Below are 16,445 nucleotides of genomic sequence, written 5' to 3'. Positions count from 1 at the left end.
TGCCAGAGCCCACGCTGCCATCGTGACTCACAGTTGCTACTCACTTCATCTCTGTGATGACATATCTGACAAAAAGGAGATGTCGATAGCGCTAAGATCAACATTCATGAATATCTTTGAGTCTGGTCTCTCTTTCACACTTGTGCATTTGCATCTTTCACACATTATCCCTAGAAAAAATACCATTTATAATATTTTCTATCATGACTTATTTGTTTCCTTTATGTTCCAAAAGAGAATTTTGGGAGGAAATTTTTTAGAGAGATTGCGAATGTAACCTTTTAGGAAGAATCGGTGTGAGACAGTGATTTCATCTTAGCTTTAGGGTACAGGTAGACTATAGATGAGGAATGCAGAAAAACAGGTCTGATATGGTTAGAGGCTTGAACATTTTTATAGCCTGAGGAAATCCAGAATGTCCCCGGAAAAGGTTTGGTTGGTTGATTTTGTTTGGTTTTGATCTGCAAATTACAGAAAGCTCACCAGAAACCGTAACACACACGCTGCATTCCTGCAGAAAGCAAGCTGCTGCTTTTCCAATTATCCCAGCCCCTGGTGCTTCTCAATCGAGCTGGCAGATCTTGGCTTTCCAAAAAAAGATCTGCAAGCTGGGGACTTACGGTCCCACTGCAACCAATGCTTGAATCAGCCAGTGGGCTAATTGTCCTTGATTTGTTAGTGACAAGAATTGGTGTAATCAGTAATAATGACAGGTATACGCAGCGTGAGATGCATATAGCACATCACAGATTGCAGTGCCTTGAAGAACAGTCTAAAAATCCATGACTTTAGAGTCCTGATGTTGGCTTAAATTAGATTTAGACTGATGTAGGTTAAACCCTGATGCAGGCTCTCTGTGATGTTTGTCTCTTAAGGTAAGACTCTTCGTCTCCCTGCTTGTTTGATTTATGATAGATTAGGATGTCGGTTAATCTCTTCTTATTTGGCTAGGTGACTGTGGAGATTAATCAAGTATTGTCTGCAAAAGGAACCCATAAACACAGATTACTAATTTTTCTTTAATTATTCTTCTGTATGCCAGAGGGATACAGAGGGAGTACGGACAAGGACAGACACCAGCCTCTTAAATCTCATTTCATGAGCGAAACAGAAAAACCACAGCAGCTGCTCTCACTGATACCGGTTTTCCCTGACGTGCTCAGTTCAGTTTCCTGGAAAAGGCAAAAAGCCACAGAAATCACAGATTATGGTCTCCTGTGAGAAAATGGGGAAGCAGAAAGTGGTTCCGAGTGAGTGAATCTGCTTGGCTGGTGTAGCACCGTCTCTGTTTCCCCAGGGCATGGAGAAAGCAGCATTTCTTATGGGAAAAGCTATACTGAACAAATACAGAAACACATGTTGAACAAACTGAAATAGCAACGTGCCGTGAATACTGGAAAACAGACCAGCATGGAAGAAAGGCACTGAAAAGCATGCTCTGTGAACGTGAGGTGGAGCCAGCTATTCTGTTAGGGCCTCTGCTGAGAGGGTTGCACCAGTTACCTGCTCTCCCTGTGCATTCCAAGGGCATTTGGACAGAGATGTTATTTTTCCACTTGTTCTCTGCTGACAGCTGCAGTTTCCTGCCTTTAAGCTTGTAAATTGTTAAATTTTTCTTTCTACCTTTTCCCATGTGCTGCTTTTTTGGGGATGGTACCCCAGTCCAAACGTAGCCATAAAGTAGTAAATATTTATTGTGCACAGTTTCAACGCCTTGTAGTAAATTCACTCTCGCACAGCTTGACAAAAGGCAAAGAGCGGCAGGGCACAGGCGTACTCCCTGGGTATTAAGAAACCTACTTTAAATGCCCAAGAGTGCCTGAAACATAAATGATACTGGTAGGCTTACCTGATGCTAAAATACACAGGTGAGTATTTGTAAAATAGTCAAGGGTAGCGAACAAAGGGACCTCAGGTGTATGGCACCTGCCAGGGAGCACATTTAGTGCCTTAGAAAGAGACCCGGGGGATTCTGCCCGAGTGACAAACACCGGTTGCTATAGAGATATCCGCCCTCTTCAAATACAGATGGATCGCTCCAGGATGCAGGGAAGTTTCACTGCATCTCAGTGCAGTCAACCATCTCCTACTGCCCCTGTCAAAGTAGCTGAAATTTTCCCAGGCTTTCCTTAAAGGAAGGAGCAAGGCAGCTTTCTGGAGAGAGCCACCACTGCCTGGTGTTCATCGCCATTAGTCATCTCCTCGCTAACGAGCAGTCTCTGCTGAGGAGAACTCGGGGAGCCCAGATAGCAGCATGAGCTTCGCTCCAGATACACGCCGGGATCTCCTCTGTGGGAAGATGGTTCCTCTTCCTTCCCAGCCCTCCAGCCTGGTCCGAATCTTCATCAGCTCAGTTTTTTCAGGTAAATAAGCTGAAAAGTCCTGAAGCTGCTGAATGCATCAGGCACTCTCTCTGCTAGAGTCTGCAAAGTGCTACAATGTGGTGAGACTACTGCGCTTAGCAGCAAAGCTGTAAGCTTGCAGCTTCATTTGAAAGTGAAGATGCCTATAATCTGCTGCATTTTATACAGTCACACCCAATTTGCACTTAGAACGTGTCAGAGATGGCAGAATTCTGCATTAGCTCAGGAACTAACGGCATTTGCAGTGAAGCACTGGGCACTACTGTGCAATAGCAGCTCAGTGCAGCGCAGTGCCTGTCTGCGCACAAGACAGCAAAGTCTGCAGGCTTTCTTGAAACCCTGGGCAACGCATTTGATTCCCATCCACCACTGTGACAGCAAGAAATATTCGTGAAGAACTTCTCTTCTTGGACGATATCCAAATATTTCCCACTTCCTCTGCCTACTGGGACACAGTTGCCAGACTGAGCTCCTGAAGCGGTAACTGGCAGTGGGGAGCAATGACTCAGATTTTCAGGAATTACAAAACTCAGTTTCCCCTTCTTCTGAAAATCGTTCGCTCTGTCTCCATTTTTAAATAAGAAAACATAGGCTTAGATGGGCTCTCAATTCCACAAAAAGTGCCTTCCAAAGAAAGAAAATACTGCAGCATCTCCTCCAGTGGGAGATAACGTGATGAATATGCTGTTTGGACAGTGAGGTGTTTCCAGCCTAAGCAGATAGGTCAGCATTTACAGAAACGGTTACGGCTACAGTTTCTGCAAGGAATGTATGAGAACTGCAGACAATCTGAAATTAGCAGGCACATAAGGACACAGCCAGTGTTAAGATTTTACCTACAACACCCGTCCAAGTTGTGGACACCTCACGTATTTTCAGGAACAGTTTGGGGATGAATGATGTGACACGTGATTGGATTTTCACCAAAAGACAGGGTTATAAGTTAAACCCAGTCTCTCGCTGTAAAGTTTGGAGTTCACGCGGGCTGGAGTGTAACGCGATACAAGGATTTCCCATAACTACTGCAACCTTGGTGAGAGCTAATGAATTATTCCAGGGGTATTACGCTGAGGGTGCTTGCTCCCTGTTGGACAGCAGCGTAGACGTGATAATTCCTAACCCAAGGGAGCCCTTTCCTCATCTGATGCTGGCACAGACTTCATTAGTGATCACTTTTCACTTAGAACAGTCCCAAGGAAAGCTGCAGATACAGCCATTCCCCGTCCTAATTTTAGCATTCCCTCTTGTACTGCTTTATCACATGATTATGTGGTGCCATGAATGTTTACATAATTTTAGGGAGAGAATACTCCAGTTCTGAAGAAATTATAATCTCGTATGATAGAACATATGCAAGAAGAAAAATGTCCATTATATTCTCCATGTCTTTTAATTTTGCAGGTCTGAAAAGTATCCATGAATGTAAGACCTGTGTATCAGTGTACGGGAGAGGGTGCACGCATTTGGGTGCTGGGAGCGAGCACTCATGCTTGTGTTCATGTGCATCTATGTGCTTACCTTTTCTCCTATTTGCTTTGTCTTCTTAATTTATCTTAAATTTCCCTAGTTTGTTGTTTGATTTAATTCAGTGAATATGTCACTCCAAAGGTGTCACAAAGAATTTTCTAGAAAGTGGTAATCTCTCTTGTAAAAAGCACAGCAGGGGAAGCGGCCATAAAAATTTCACAGACTTTACTCTGTATGAAAAGATTCCCTGTGGGTAGAATTGCCTTTTATTGTGGCTACTTATCACCACTGAGATGGCCAACAGTGTGGCTGAGTGCTCTTAAAATAGGACGGAGGATTTGCCGCAGCAAGATTTAAGAAATATATTTTTCTGGATCAATGCTGCTGTGTTGTATTCTGTAACTATGTAATCCAAAATTTCCAGATCCAGAGTTTTCATATCAGCAAATAAAACCACAGTGTGACAAGCCAGTATAGAACCTTGAAAATGCGCTCGCATTGGCAATGTAGTAACGCGGGCGCAAGCCTGCAGACATCTGGAGACCACGGTTTTACAAGACTTAACCACAACATCATCTATACAAAACTCAACACACATTAGATGATAGCAACGCAAACTGCATTTTCGCTGTAAGGTCTAACACGGCACATAGACAAAGTAAAAACCCAGCTCCAAGTTCCTAACTTCTGGTGTGCTGCACAAATCCTCCCATACAGACATGGCTACAGAACGAGAGACCCTCCTGGAGAAAGCGTACCCAGAAGCACAGGCCTTCTGTCAGAAGCATGGCCTAATATTTGAGGTAAATCACTTCTCTCCTGTCTGTCCTGTCCAAAGGCCATCAAAACATGTGGGATAGAGGAAAAAAAACAAAATTCTCATAGGTTTTCCATCTCCTTAAACCTTCCTAGGAGTCAAATACTGCTGTACCGATTTCCCAGAACTTTTGGTTTAAGTTTTTTTGTACGCCTGGGTTGTATGGATTTCAGTGAAGCGTTAGGTGGCTAACCATCTTCAAGCACCTGGACATGAGGGTTTACATCATCCTTTTGTTTCTACATTCAATTGGAAAAAAAGTTCATGGCATGTATGAATTCCACTGGATGTACTTCAGGGATAGTTGAACTAGTCCTGATTATACTAATTTGCACAGAACTTCTAGCATAAAAGGGGCTATTGAAATGTTGGGGATCATTATCTTCTATGATAGAAGATAGGCTTCAAATGTTGCAGCAAATAACCTACAGTCTTGAGGATCCTTGTCCTGAAAAACTAAGTCGCTTACTTGGTCATCCATGCTCCAAATCCCTAAGTCTTTCACAGGAGAAATCCCTACTGAGAGATTTTGAATATCTGAGTGTCTCTTGTAGAGTTCCAGTAATTAAAGTTGCGTACCGCTAGTGTTCAGACTGATTTAAAAATTAAACATGATAGAATGACTTCATTTTCCCATGTCACTGATTTTACGATAGTATTGACTAGTCTAAGAATCTTCAACAAAAATATTTTTGTGCAGGTAATTGACTTGAGATGGGGTATTTCTGAGCTTGTAGACACGGATCCCAGAAACACCCACCTCTGCCTGGAGGAAATTGAAGCCTGGCAGAAACTGCCAGCTGGTCCCACCTTCATCGTAAGTGCTCGCACTGCGGTGCAACCTCAGCCCCTGTGGCTAAAGCGAGACACGCAGGGCAGGCCTCACGCACTCAGGTCTGCTGGACAAGTAAGGTGGTTTTCAAAAGTAATTAGCCTGCCTGAGCAGCTTCACAAATCGGCTAGCTGATGGGGCTGAGATGTCAGCAACTGCCAGTAGTCCCTGAAAGACCAAAGGAGCCTAGACAGGAACACACGTATGGTCCAGCCCTGAACACAGAGTCTCTTCAGAGCAGAAGATAACAGGGGTCGTGTGTGTTCACTAGCAGATACAAGAGGCAGATGGAGACACACATAAGGCAAGAAGCCCTTGCTCTGAGCTTGCTTCCTGCCCAGTACCTCAATATCGAGGAGATTTTCTCGGTAACTAAGGAATAAATACAAATTCCCTATGCAAAGAACCAGAAATGAAAATGCCATAGCAACCACCAGGAACAGAGCAGGGTGTCACGCTGCAAGCTGATACTCGTGCCATGCTTCTGCCTCCCATAAATCCCTCCTATCGCTCCTTCTAACCACTGAAAGCTCCCCTCAGCAGCAGCCCCCCTCAGCTTCCTTGAAGCGCTTTGCTGACAGCCCCGAATGGAAACCCACACCCAGAATTTTAAGCTTCGCAGAAGCGGAGAGGAGGCTGAGACACCTGCAGAAGTGCCAGGTTGCTTCCTCAGGTTGTTTTGGTTTTAGAAAGGGAGAAAGGAAGTTTTGCTGAACAAAGAGAATAAATACACAGTCCCAAGGGGCATAATTGAAGCCACAAGTAAATAAATAACCAATTAAGTATTTGTGCAAGTTGTGCCTGATTTCCCTCGAGACACTTCCACCAGAGGCCAGCAACGGAGGGGCAGAGACCATGAGAGCCTCAGCACAGCCTTACGGCACCCAGGAGCTCACCATGGCTGAGCTCCCTGCAGCTCACACCTCTGTGAGCGGCGCCACATCACATATGCAGATGGCACGAGCAGGCACTCAGGCAGTGTCTTCCTCAGACTGGTTCTCAGCGTGTACCTAGAAATCTCAGTAGAGCCAGCCACAAAGGTTCGACTGCTCCCTCTCCCCTTTACACCCACCAGAAGAGCACTGCTCAAGGATTACGCTGTGGGTTTGCGCTCTAAGCTCATTCTGGCTGTTTCCAGACTGCATGGATACTGGATGCTGGCTCTTTTCAAGATCTCACCCTTCCCCGGCCCAGCCTTCAGTCCTAATCAAAAGTCCCCAGGCTCAGCCCTGTTCCCTTAGTTCTTCTCCACCCCAAAGCCAATCTTACAGCACCATTGCCCAAAAGCCCCCACACCAGTTCCGCTCTGTGCTTCCACTGCCTCACCTCCATCACTCTCCCCCCGCCGCAGACACGCTGTAAAAGCCTGAGGAGCAGCTGCTGTAAAGCCCCTTCTCCCCGACCTTGGGGCAGGCTGGGACTCTGCTGGCTGTCCCCATCCAGCATGGAAGCCACAAGGGCGCTGTGGTTAGCAGCAGGTTTTCTAAGCAGCCCCCCCGGCAATCCTAGGTGTGAAGGCAAGCAGCCAGTCCACAGCCCAGCTGTCACTGCAGAAGCAGTGCCTGAATGCCAGGCCTTTTTTGCCTGTTGCAGGGACTCCTGGGGGACCGCTGTGGCCACCAAACTGTGCCTCGGCTCATTGCGGAGAAGGAATTTGAGGCCCTAACTCTGCAGCTGTCAGGGGACTCTGCCCAGCTCCTGACACAGCGGTACCGGCGGGGTGAGAACGCGTTGCCCACCTGCTATGTGCTGCAGCCGGCTGCCGGGGAGGCCTGGCACTGCCTGGAGAGAGGCCTGGCCTCAGCGCTGCGCGCGGCAGCCCAGAAGGCAGAGAGGTGCGGGCTGCTCGGCCCAGAGCAGAGGCACGGCTAGCACAAATCAGGAGTGTCCTGGCAGGGCTGTGATGTCCTAACCAGAGCTGTCAGGGAGGACAGCTGCTTGTTTCAAGACAACATCAGATTGTATACAACAGGGAAGACGCAGGGAAGGAAGAGACTTGCTAACTATCTGCCATATCCCGAATCGTGAGGAGGGAGGTTGGTGCTGACTAGCAAACAGTAACACACCGGATAGAAATGTTTTTCCTTTTCCCCCCGATCTCCCTGCCCACACCCAGGAGTATGCCTAGCTCAGAGGACGTGGGGAATGCTGACCTGCTAGCACCATGTGAAATACAGAAGGACCAAGGGATGTCACATGAATTGATGGGTGGCTTTTCCTGTGTTCTGTTCTGAAACTGAATGCTCACATCTTCCTTTTTATTTTTTTTTTTTGTAGTGATTGAATGGGAGATTGAACAGGGTCTCCTCAACACCCAGGAGAGCAACCCGGGGGCTTTCATATTCCTCAGAGAGGCTGAAGATTCCAACAGGCAAATTGGGCAAGGGACAAACTGTGAGCTGAAAGAGGACAGTGAAGCAAAACAACTGCTCAGCAACCTTAAAAGCAAAAATTGCAAGCCATTATCCCAAACACCTCAAAGTACACATGCTGGCATACAGCAAAGACTCTGGGAACCCTCAGTGCAAGGAGAATAACAAATACCTGAAAGAACTTCATGAGCAGTTCACTGCTGTCACTAATCACCAGGTTTTAGAGAATCTTCGATGCCGAGGATGGATCAGCGAGGAGCCAGGGCAACTTCTGCAGGAGCTGGGCCGCCACACAGCTCTGTGCCTGAAGAACTGCAGATTTTTCTGTGGGAGACAGAATTTATTGGATACCATTTTTCACCGTATTAGGCAGAACAATGATAAAACCCACGCAGCCCTCATCCTTTATGGGCCACCAGGCTGTGGAAAAACAGCTGTGATGTGCAAACTGTCTGAGCGGATGCAAGCTATTTTAGGGCAAGACACCCTAGTGGTGATTCGTCTGCTGGGGACATCCCAGCTCAGTTCTGCCATTCACAGCCTGCTGAGGGACATTTGTCTCCAAGTGTGTTTAGCATTTAATTTGCCACCACCTCCAACCCAGACCAAACAGGCTTGCAGTGATTTAGTCTTGTTCCTCAGTAAACTCCTCCTCACTGTCTCCCGTTGTGGCACACAGACACTGGTGTTGTTCCTTAACTCGGTGGAGAGATTACGTCCTGGTGATGGCGCTCACAGATTCCACTGGCTCCCTACAGGTTGCCCTCCAAAGGTCCACATCATCATTTCCATTTCCACAGCAGAGCCTGATACTCTGAAAGCTCTCCAACACGCTGTGCCTGAGGCTGAAGCGTACTTTGAAGTAGGACCCTTATCCTGTGAGGAAGGTGAGGGTGAGGAGATGCTAGAGATGCTCTTAGCATCGGACAGCCGACGGCTAAGCCCAGCTCAACGGGCCTATTTCCGTCAGAGCTTCCCTAGTGGTGGGCAAGCCCTGCTCTTCAAGCTGGCCTTCCATGAGGCCAGAAAATGGGCATCTTACACTTCACCTTCAGAACTAGTGATTGCTAGCACAGCCCAGGACGCCAGGTACCATCTGTGTGAGAGACTGGAAAAGTCGCACGGCACCGTCCTTGTGGCTCATGTGCTTGGCTATATTGCTTCCTCACGGTGAGTACTGCTGTATCTCTGACAGAACAGCCCATAATCCCTGCTGTTCATAGGGAATCCCTCTAAATACAGCCAAAACCAGTCAAAGCTCTCAGTTCTTTGAGCCTGTGAATGTGTTCATACATATATTTAGCAAGCGTAACATTTCTCTCATACCTGGCAGCCTACCTAAACTATTGTCTTGAAGGGAGATGTTCTGGGATTACTTGGAAAAGGAAATTGATCCCCATGGCTTATCCAGGGTCTAAGCTCTCAGCTGAGACTGCCATGTCTGCACGTGAGCTAGTGAGATTTCTGGTGACTAGTGCTTTTGAACTGCCAGAAAAACCACTCACCCTCCCACTACGGCTATCAGTGTAAACAGTAAGGAGGAGGATAAATAATTTCCTTTCATATATCACACTTTGCCTGAAGAAATGGGCTGTCAGACATGGAATTGAAGGATGTTTTATCCCTTGATGATGAAGTTCTCTCAAAGATTCACCACTGCCACCTTCCTTCAAGTAAAACTATCCCGTGCCTTCCTCCTCTCCACTGGGCACGGCTACGCAGTGACATGGGAGAGTGCCTGGCAGAACAGAAGGCAGACGGCTTCACCCTTCTTTGCTTTGCACACAGGTACTCTCAGAGGGCAGAGAACGAGAAGCCAAACCTCTGAGTATGGGATGTTCCCATCCTGGGCTTTCGGGCACCCTGCCTAGACTGCTCGCCATTCTTAAACTCTGTCAGTGCTGAGACTCTAGAAAAAACCCAGCTCTAGCTCCCTGTTCCGGTACATCTGTTACTTCTTCCCTTCCCAGGCAATTTGTTGAAACAGTGCAGAATCGTTATCTATCAAAACAAGATCAAATCAAGAGGCATTTTCACCTGGCAGATTTCTTCAAGGGGACTTGGAGCTGGGGAATGAAGAAACCTCTTATGTTGCCACACTTTAGCAAGACCTTGAATGCTGACAGGAAGGTGAGGAATATCAGCAGGCATTTCCATACCTGTAAGCTCTGGACCGGGGCTCTGTGTCTCCAGACTGCTGGACAGGGTCTGAAATTGGAAGACAATGAAAATAATAGTAAATAACACTATTCTGCGCTTTCAACAATGACAAAGATTTTTTTTTTTTTAAACAGGTATCTCCAAACAAGGAGATATAATGTCATTTTACAAACTTTGTCATGCAGTCTTCATATATGTAAAAGGCCACTGCAAGAAGGAAGGATGTAATTTATTATTCACATCTGCAGAAAGGCAGCCTGCCTTAGATTGTAGCAAGAAAGATTTAGAATCATGAAAAACATTTCCTACTAACAGGAAAACAATGAAAGCCCCGGAAGTGCTGTCTGGCATACCATGAGATAGCATCTAGCACGGAAGCTGTGAAAGCAAACAGATTAATCCACAAGCCATGTCTCAAATCCACTCTTCTGGTTACTCCCAGGTAGTCCCTCAGCCACTCTGGTTCTCTGATACTGTTGCAAATCTGAGGAAGCTGAGTGAATTGCTGTTTCATTTACTTAATGCTGGACGAATTGAGGAGCTAAAACGGGATGTGCTGGGTAAGGACCGGGCAAGAGGGGGTGTACAGTGCTCTGCAGAGGCAGGCTTCGTGCCTACAGCCACAGGTAAGAATCACCACCTTTCTGCACAGCATCAATAACTGCTGTGAGAAGGAAGCTTGAAAAAGAGAAATAAGCTTTTACAAACTGTTATCCTAGAATTATCACCACGCTCCTTTAGCAGCTAAAAGAAATTACCTAGATCCTCCAAATGCTGAGAAGAAAATATATTAAAAACCTAACAAATTGAAAAAAAAAAAACCAACAAAACCACAGCATTTATGAGGCTAAAGAAGGAACTGTGACAATGGGAGCTCTCCACTTCCTCAGCAAATGAGTCCTAGTTCCACTGCTAGTGGCTGTTAATCCTTCCATCCCCTCCTTCCCCATAAAAGCATTTTTTTATCTCAGTCTTTTCAGAATAACTGTGCATTCTCAGGGCTGATGTCTGCTCAAAGAGTATTTCTTTCTGCAGGGAATATGAACTGGATCAGCTGTAAAATAATCGCCTCTGGAATAGAGAGTGTTGCTGATGACTTTGCCACGTGTACCAAATGCACCAGCTGTCCAGAACTACGCCTCGTGCAGGACACGCTTCTCCGTTTGAAGCCTGCAGTCAGCAGTATCCACAGCCCCGAAGGCAACAGCTATGTCAGAGCGACAGAGCAGGATGCAAATGTCTACCAGAGGAAAGAACTGGAATTTTCCTTTCCAAGTAAAAGTACTTTTCTGAGGAATTACAGCCAGTGACAAAATTCTCTGTTCTGAGATCCATCAAAAGACTCGTAAATGCCTCATTCTGGTAGGGCCTCTGTATGGGAAGCTGAGGTTCCTTCTTCGCCAACAGACATTTTGTCTATTTGATTAGAGCAGTTTACCACAAGCAAAGCGCCGCTTGCCCCATGGCTAGTACAAGCACCTCTTAGCTATCTGGATTCCCTTGCAAGCACTGAAGCTAACTAGAGGAGAGGGTACACAGTGCTGCTCCTCGGTCTTCTCCTCAAAACACCCACTCCTCCTCAGGGGAAAGGTCCTGCCACACCATTACATTCGCCTGTGTTTTACACTGTAGCCTTCCTTGTATTATTCAAGTGCCTGGCCAGATAAGGCCAGCTCAGTTCATTACATACTGTCCATCACATAAAATACAACTATGGTAGCTCTCACAGGCCCACCACAGTCATGTTCTAAAACACTTTTTTGTCTCTGCCCTCTTAGGAGTGAGTGTAATATACACAGAAATGCTGGCCAGGCTTCTTTTTTTCGTGCCTTCTTACCCGGAGGTAATCGGGAAGCTGTGCCAGCAGTGCCTAAGCTGGTGCCGCATCTGTCCCTATCCTGTTCTCATTCCACTGTGCGGATTTCTCCAGCCACCTGGTGGGCCCCTATGCACAACGCTCACCAGATTCCTCAAAGGTAGCATTAGTCCCGGGGACAGATACAACCCAAGAATATATCTAATCATCCATCTGTTATGAACGAGATCCAAGAAACATAATAAATAAAGAGAGCAAGAAGGAGAGAACATCTATTTCTGTAGAAATACAGTTTTGCCTGTGAGCTTACACAAAGGCAGGATAAAGGTCCGTTTGCCTTTGTGCTCAGTCATGCACCAGTCCCATTCGCAATTGCTTTGACAAATGAGGATAAAGTGGGTCATTTTGTCGTCAGGACAACAAAAGCACACACTGACCTAGATATGTCTGAGGGAACCTAATCTTGCTGTTGGCACAGACTACGGGGTTCAGACAGCATAGGGGGGGGTCCAGTTGGGGAAACACAGCATATTAACCATCCCAGAATGTCCCTCTTCTGTCTGTGGTACCAAGAACAGCCTTTCCTCTTTGTGTCTCGTGGCAGGTGTCGCAGTGATGGCACTTAGTTCTGATTACCGGCTGCCGGTGGCAGGTTCCCAGGATGGCTCAACGCTTGTCTGGAACATGGAGGTTATGAGATGCTGCACGCCCCTCCTGGGCACGCTGGTGAGCCTTCTCCACTTTTTATGGTTGGAAAGCTCTTTCCATGTCTGAAAAGAGCTCTGACAGCTTGGTGATCCTCGAGCTGTAGGCACACAGACACCTCCCAGCTGCCAGCATTCCCCCAATTGCTGAAAGCACTGAGAATCCCTCATTTTGTGAATCCTTGCCTTATTTTATAGCTGAGGTGAGGTGTGTGAAAGTGTCTGGAAAAGGAATCTGTGCTGTTTCAGCTGCCATGGATCACAGTCTGCGCACCTGGAATTTGATTTCTGGCAGAGCAAGGTTTATTATCCAGGACACGCATATCGAAGAACAGCCCTCATATGACCTTCATGTGGATGAGGGGCGCAGGATTGTATATTCTTCCTGAGATACAAAGGTATGGCCAGTCTTTAACTTAAAATGTGCTGAAAGAGCAAGAACTTTAGAAGTTACAGCCACAGTCAGGAAGATCGTAGACAGAAAAGCTACCTCAATCCTTGCTACTCTTATCTCTTTTGCCACCTCTTTACTAGGTCAACGCTTGGCACCTGGAGACAGCAGAACTCATCTTCCAGATTTCTGGAGAGGCGTCAGATGCATGGATGTGTTCTGCAGTACTCAGCCCAAGGCTGGTGATTATGACTGTGTGCGAAGGAGGAACACTGAGTCTGTGGAACAGCAACACCGGTGAGCTGAGATCCAAACGTCAGCTATCAGGGCTACAGGAGGAAACACCAACCTCCAGTGTTCTGATCCAGAAGCAAGGGAAGATGATAGTGGGATTTAGCAGGGGATCTCTATCCATGGTACACATCTATCTGTTCAACTCCGTTATAACATTTCTTGTTTTCTTATAATAAACAGCCAGTACAGTCCAAAATGTGCAGCGTCTAATTAGGCATCTTTCAGAGCAAAGGAAGTAAGTGGGCTGAATGGCTCCAGGTGCTTCAAACATTTGTTTTAGAGTAAGAAAGCAATGTTTTGCTTTCTAGTATTAGGATGTTATCCTTTGACTTTATTTGTGTTTCTGTACAAATTAGTTAAGGTATATTGTTTTACCTCTTAAATAGGACTAAGGAAAAAGTAGCTCAGGCACTGATGACTTCTCCCCCCTCAACTTTTCGCAGGTGTGGAGTTTATCAGAGCAGGGGTTGCTGATGGACACGCTGGATGGCATGGGAGCACCAGTAACACTCTTAACCCTGTGCAACTGCACGCTGGTTTCTGTCTCCCACAGTGCCCCGTATCTAGGAGCGTGGAACCTCATTTACAATCATCAGCAGAAAACCTGGGCACCTGTCCCAAGTACAGGCTGCGCTGCACTGTCCCACGGGGGGAACTATGCCTATTTTACCCAACCTGAAGACACACATAAAGTTGTCATCTGGAACGCCACAGAAGGTGAACTGCATCTCAGAAATACTGCATTAAATTAAGCCTGCATCTGGGGTAGGATAGAAACAAAACACCTCACTGAGGCAGCAAAGGTAGGGTTAGCTTTCTGAGCATATGACAAGCATAGCCTGCTCCTTTCTGCTTTTTCTAAGCATGAGATTTAGGAAAACTTGTTTCAGGCTTGGAGAGCTTTTTGATCTCCTCTCGAAAGTTTTTGTCTAGAATAGCTTATTATTATGACATGGGAAAACAGGAAAAATAAATGATATACAAACTATTTCACAGATAAAGAAGCCAATCATGAGCCTCATCTGAGATAAGACATTCACGTGCACTTGGAGTAGGAACAGTCTTGCCGATTCCCTTCTGTTTCACAGGTGAAGTGTGTGACACCCTGGACACCTCTGCCCGAGTGAGATGCCTGGAAATAGCTGAGCAAAACCAGCTCCTTTTCACGGGGCTGATATCTGGAACAGTCCTCGTCTTTCCCCTGAACTCCAAGCAGGATGTAGCGTACCTCCCACCTCCAGAGTCACAAAAATCAGTCAATGACATGGCAATCAACAAGCAGGAAAAGCAGCTTGCCATAGCATACGATGATTTAGTCCTTGTGTTGGATATTATCCCTGCAGATCCATGCCCAGTGATCGACAGGCCCGCCTACACCTTTAAAACTCAGATCCCTGGCTCTCTCATTTCCAGAGCGGCTGTCCTTGCAGATTAGGGAGTCCTCTACGGCATGACTAGCGGGGACTTATTCCTTTATGACTGCCCTCAGGCCCAAATGTTTCCTTTGGAAGGTCACAGAAGCCAGATCTCCTGTTTGGAAAGCAGCCACGGAGAGCAGTGGGCACTCAGTGGATCTGAGGATTCCCTGCAGCGCCTCTGGGACTTGGAGTTCTGTCGGCAGGAACACGAGATGTGATTTTATAAGGTACTACAGCAGTAAGACTGTCAATAGTTGATTACTGCCCTGAGCTGTCAGGGAAGATCCAACTGACAGGATTCCCAGCTCTCAAAGAGAATACCCAAATCCTATATGTAACTTCAGACTGACAGGCAGCAAACTATTCTTAGCATCTAGGTCTGATTTTAAAGCATCCTTACATCTAGATACACTATCAAGGTGTCAGTGCTGTCTAAGGGAATGAGTGCTGTTAACGCTGCTAAGACACTAAACATAAGTCACAGGAGTTATTTATCTACAGCTTATTACTGCTCATTTAGCTGGTGTAAGCTGGGTGACACAAATCAGTGAAGAGAATGAGACCTCACAAGTTCACAATAACAACAGAAGGGGTAAATTGGGCCAGCTCAGGAGAATCCAGTAGGGGGGGGGAAAAAAAAAGTGATGGAAGCTGGATCAGCGCTGTTACTCTTTCACCTGACAATACACCACGGACGCGTCTGAGCTACTCCTTTCCATAGGTGGAATAACGGGCTTTTGTACAGTCATGCTAGGCTCTTTCCTGCACAGCTAGACTGCTTCATAAGCTAGGGGCTTTATTTTGTCATACCTCCCATCCTCCTTCTGGGATCACTCTTGTGAAAATCTTTATTTATTACCTCTATTCTTAAGCATTGAATAACCACTGAATACTCTAAAGCATCTTCGCTCCAACCTGTATTTACCAGCATAACAATCTAATCCTAACCATCCATTTTCAGCCCACATCTCTCCTGAAAGGCATTTGCTGTGCTTGCTTCTCAAAAGACGATAAGTACATGTACACTGTGTCGCTGGATCAGTCCATTACAGTCTGGGATGCTGCAAGTGGTGAGCAATTGTGAAATGCTAGCAACCACGAGAAAGTCTGTACTCCTTCCTGTATTAAATAGGCTCGTAGCATCCTTCATGTTGTAAGAAGGGAAACATGCCACACAGCAACAGTTTGTGCAAGTATCAGAGCAGAGGCTAGAATACCAAATCCAGAGGCAGCATATTAGCATTGTCACGGGAAGCTGCAACTACAAGACTACAGCTGGAATATTCCAGCACATAGTAGAGAAAAATATTGTGGGTTCAAATATCAGCAGCGACTTTAAGGGCAAAGCAAGAAAGGTTTCCGTAAGTTTCTACTGTGCAAATCTATAATGCTCTAAGGAGAAACAAGCAGCATGGCTTATTTTTTTCCCCTCTCCTCCTTGCTCTTCATGTCACCCAGTTTTACTGAGTTCAAATCGTCTGGTGACAAGACTCCATTTGAGGGTCGTGGCATATTTTAAGTCCAGTCCTACCACACAGTAAATGCTTTACTCCGAGCTTGGTTTCCGCAGGTGCCTTGCTGGCTGTACAGCGCATATACACAGCTGCTAACAGAATTGCACCAACAGCAGATGGATTTGTCGCAATAACAAAAGTTGGTTATAATTCACGAGAAGTTTCAGTGTCCCAAGACCACCCCTCCTGGGTATAACCCGCTCCAGAACATCGTGGCAACGCGTACAGTAAAATCCAGAAAGAAAGACAGGCAAAACTCAAGCAAGCAACAGTACAACCAAGGAAATTCTGGGAGCC

At 46.3% G+C, this 16,445-nt stretch overlaps 1 protein-coding gene across 1 annotated transcript; it reads left to right on the top strand.

The window, feature by feature from the left end:
- Positions 1 to 4,549: 4,549 nt before the first annotated feature.
- On the top strand, positions 4,550 to 14,819 carry NWD1 (NACHT and WD repeat domain containing 1; the record flags this gene model as incomplete). Its single annotated transcript, XM_082331126.1, has 10 exons — positions 4,550 to 4,633; positions 7,073 to 7,199; positions 7,757 to 7,873; positions 8,610 to 9,021; positions 9,436 to 9,639; positions 9,822 to 9,981; positions 10,454 to 10,657; positions 13,066 to 13,338; positions 13,660 to 13,933; positions 14,305 to 14,819. 10 exons carry the CDS (start codon positions 4,550 to 4,552, stop codon positions 14,649 to 14,651), a joined length of 2,202 nt encoding a protein of 733 aa, XP_082187252.1. The 3' UTR covers positions 14,652 to 14,819.
- Positions 14,820 to 16,445: the final 1,626 nt, after the last annotated feature.

The sequence above is a fragment of the Platalea leucorodia genome (assembly GCF_965183815.1).
Source record: "Platalea leucorodia genome assembly, chromosome: 21".
Classification (NCBI taxonomy): Eukaryota; Metazoa; Chordata; class Aves; order Pelecaniformes; family Threskiornithidae; genus Platalea; species Platalea leucorodia.
Note: the sequence above shows the minus strand (reverse complement) of the source record. Positions and strands in the feature narration are given on the sequence as shown.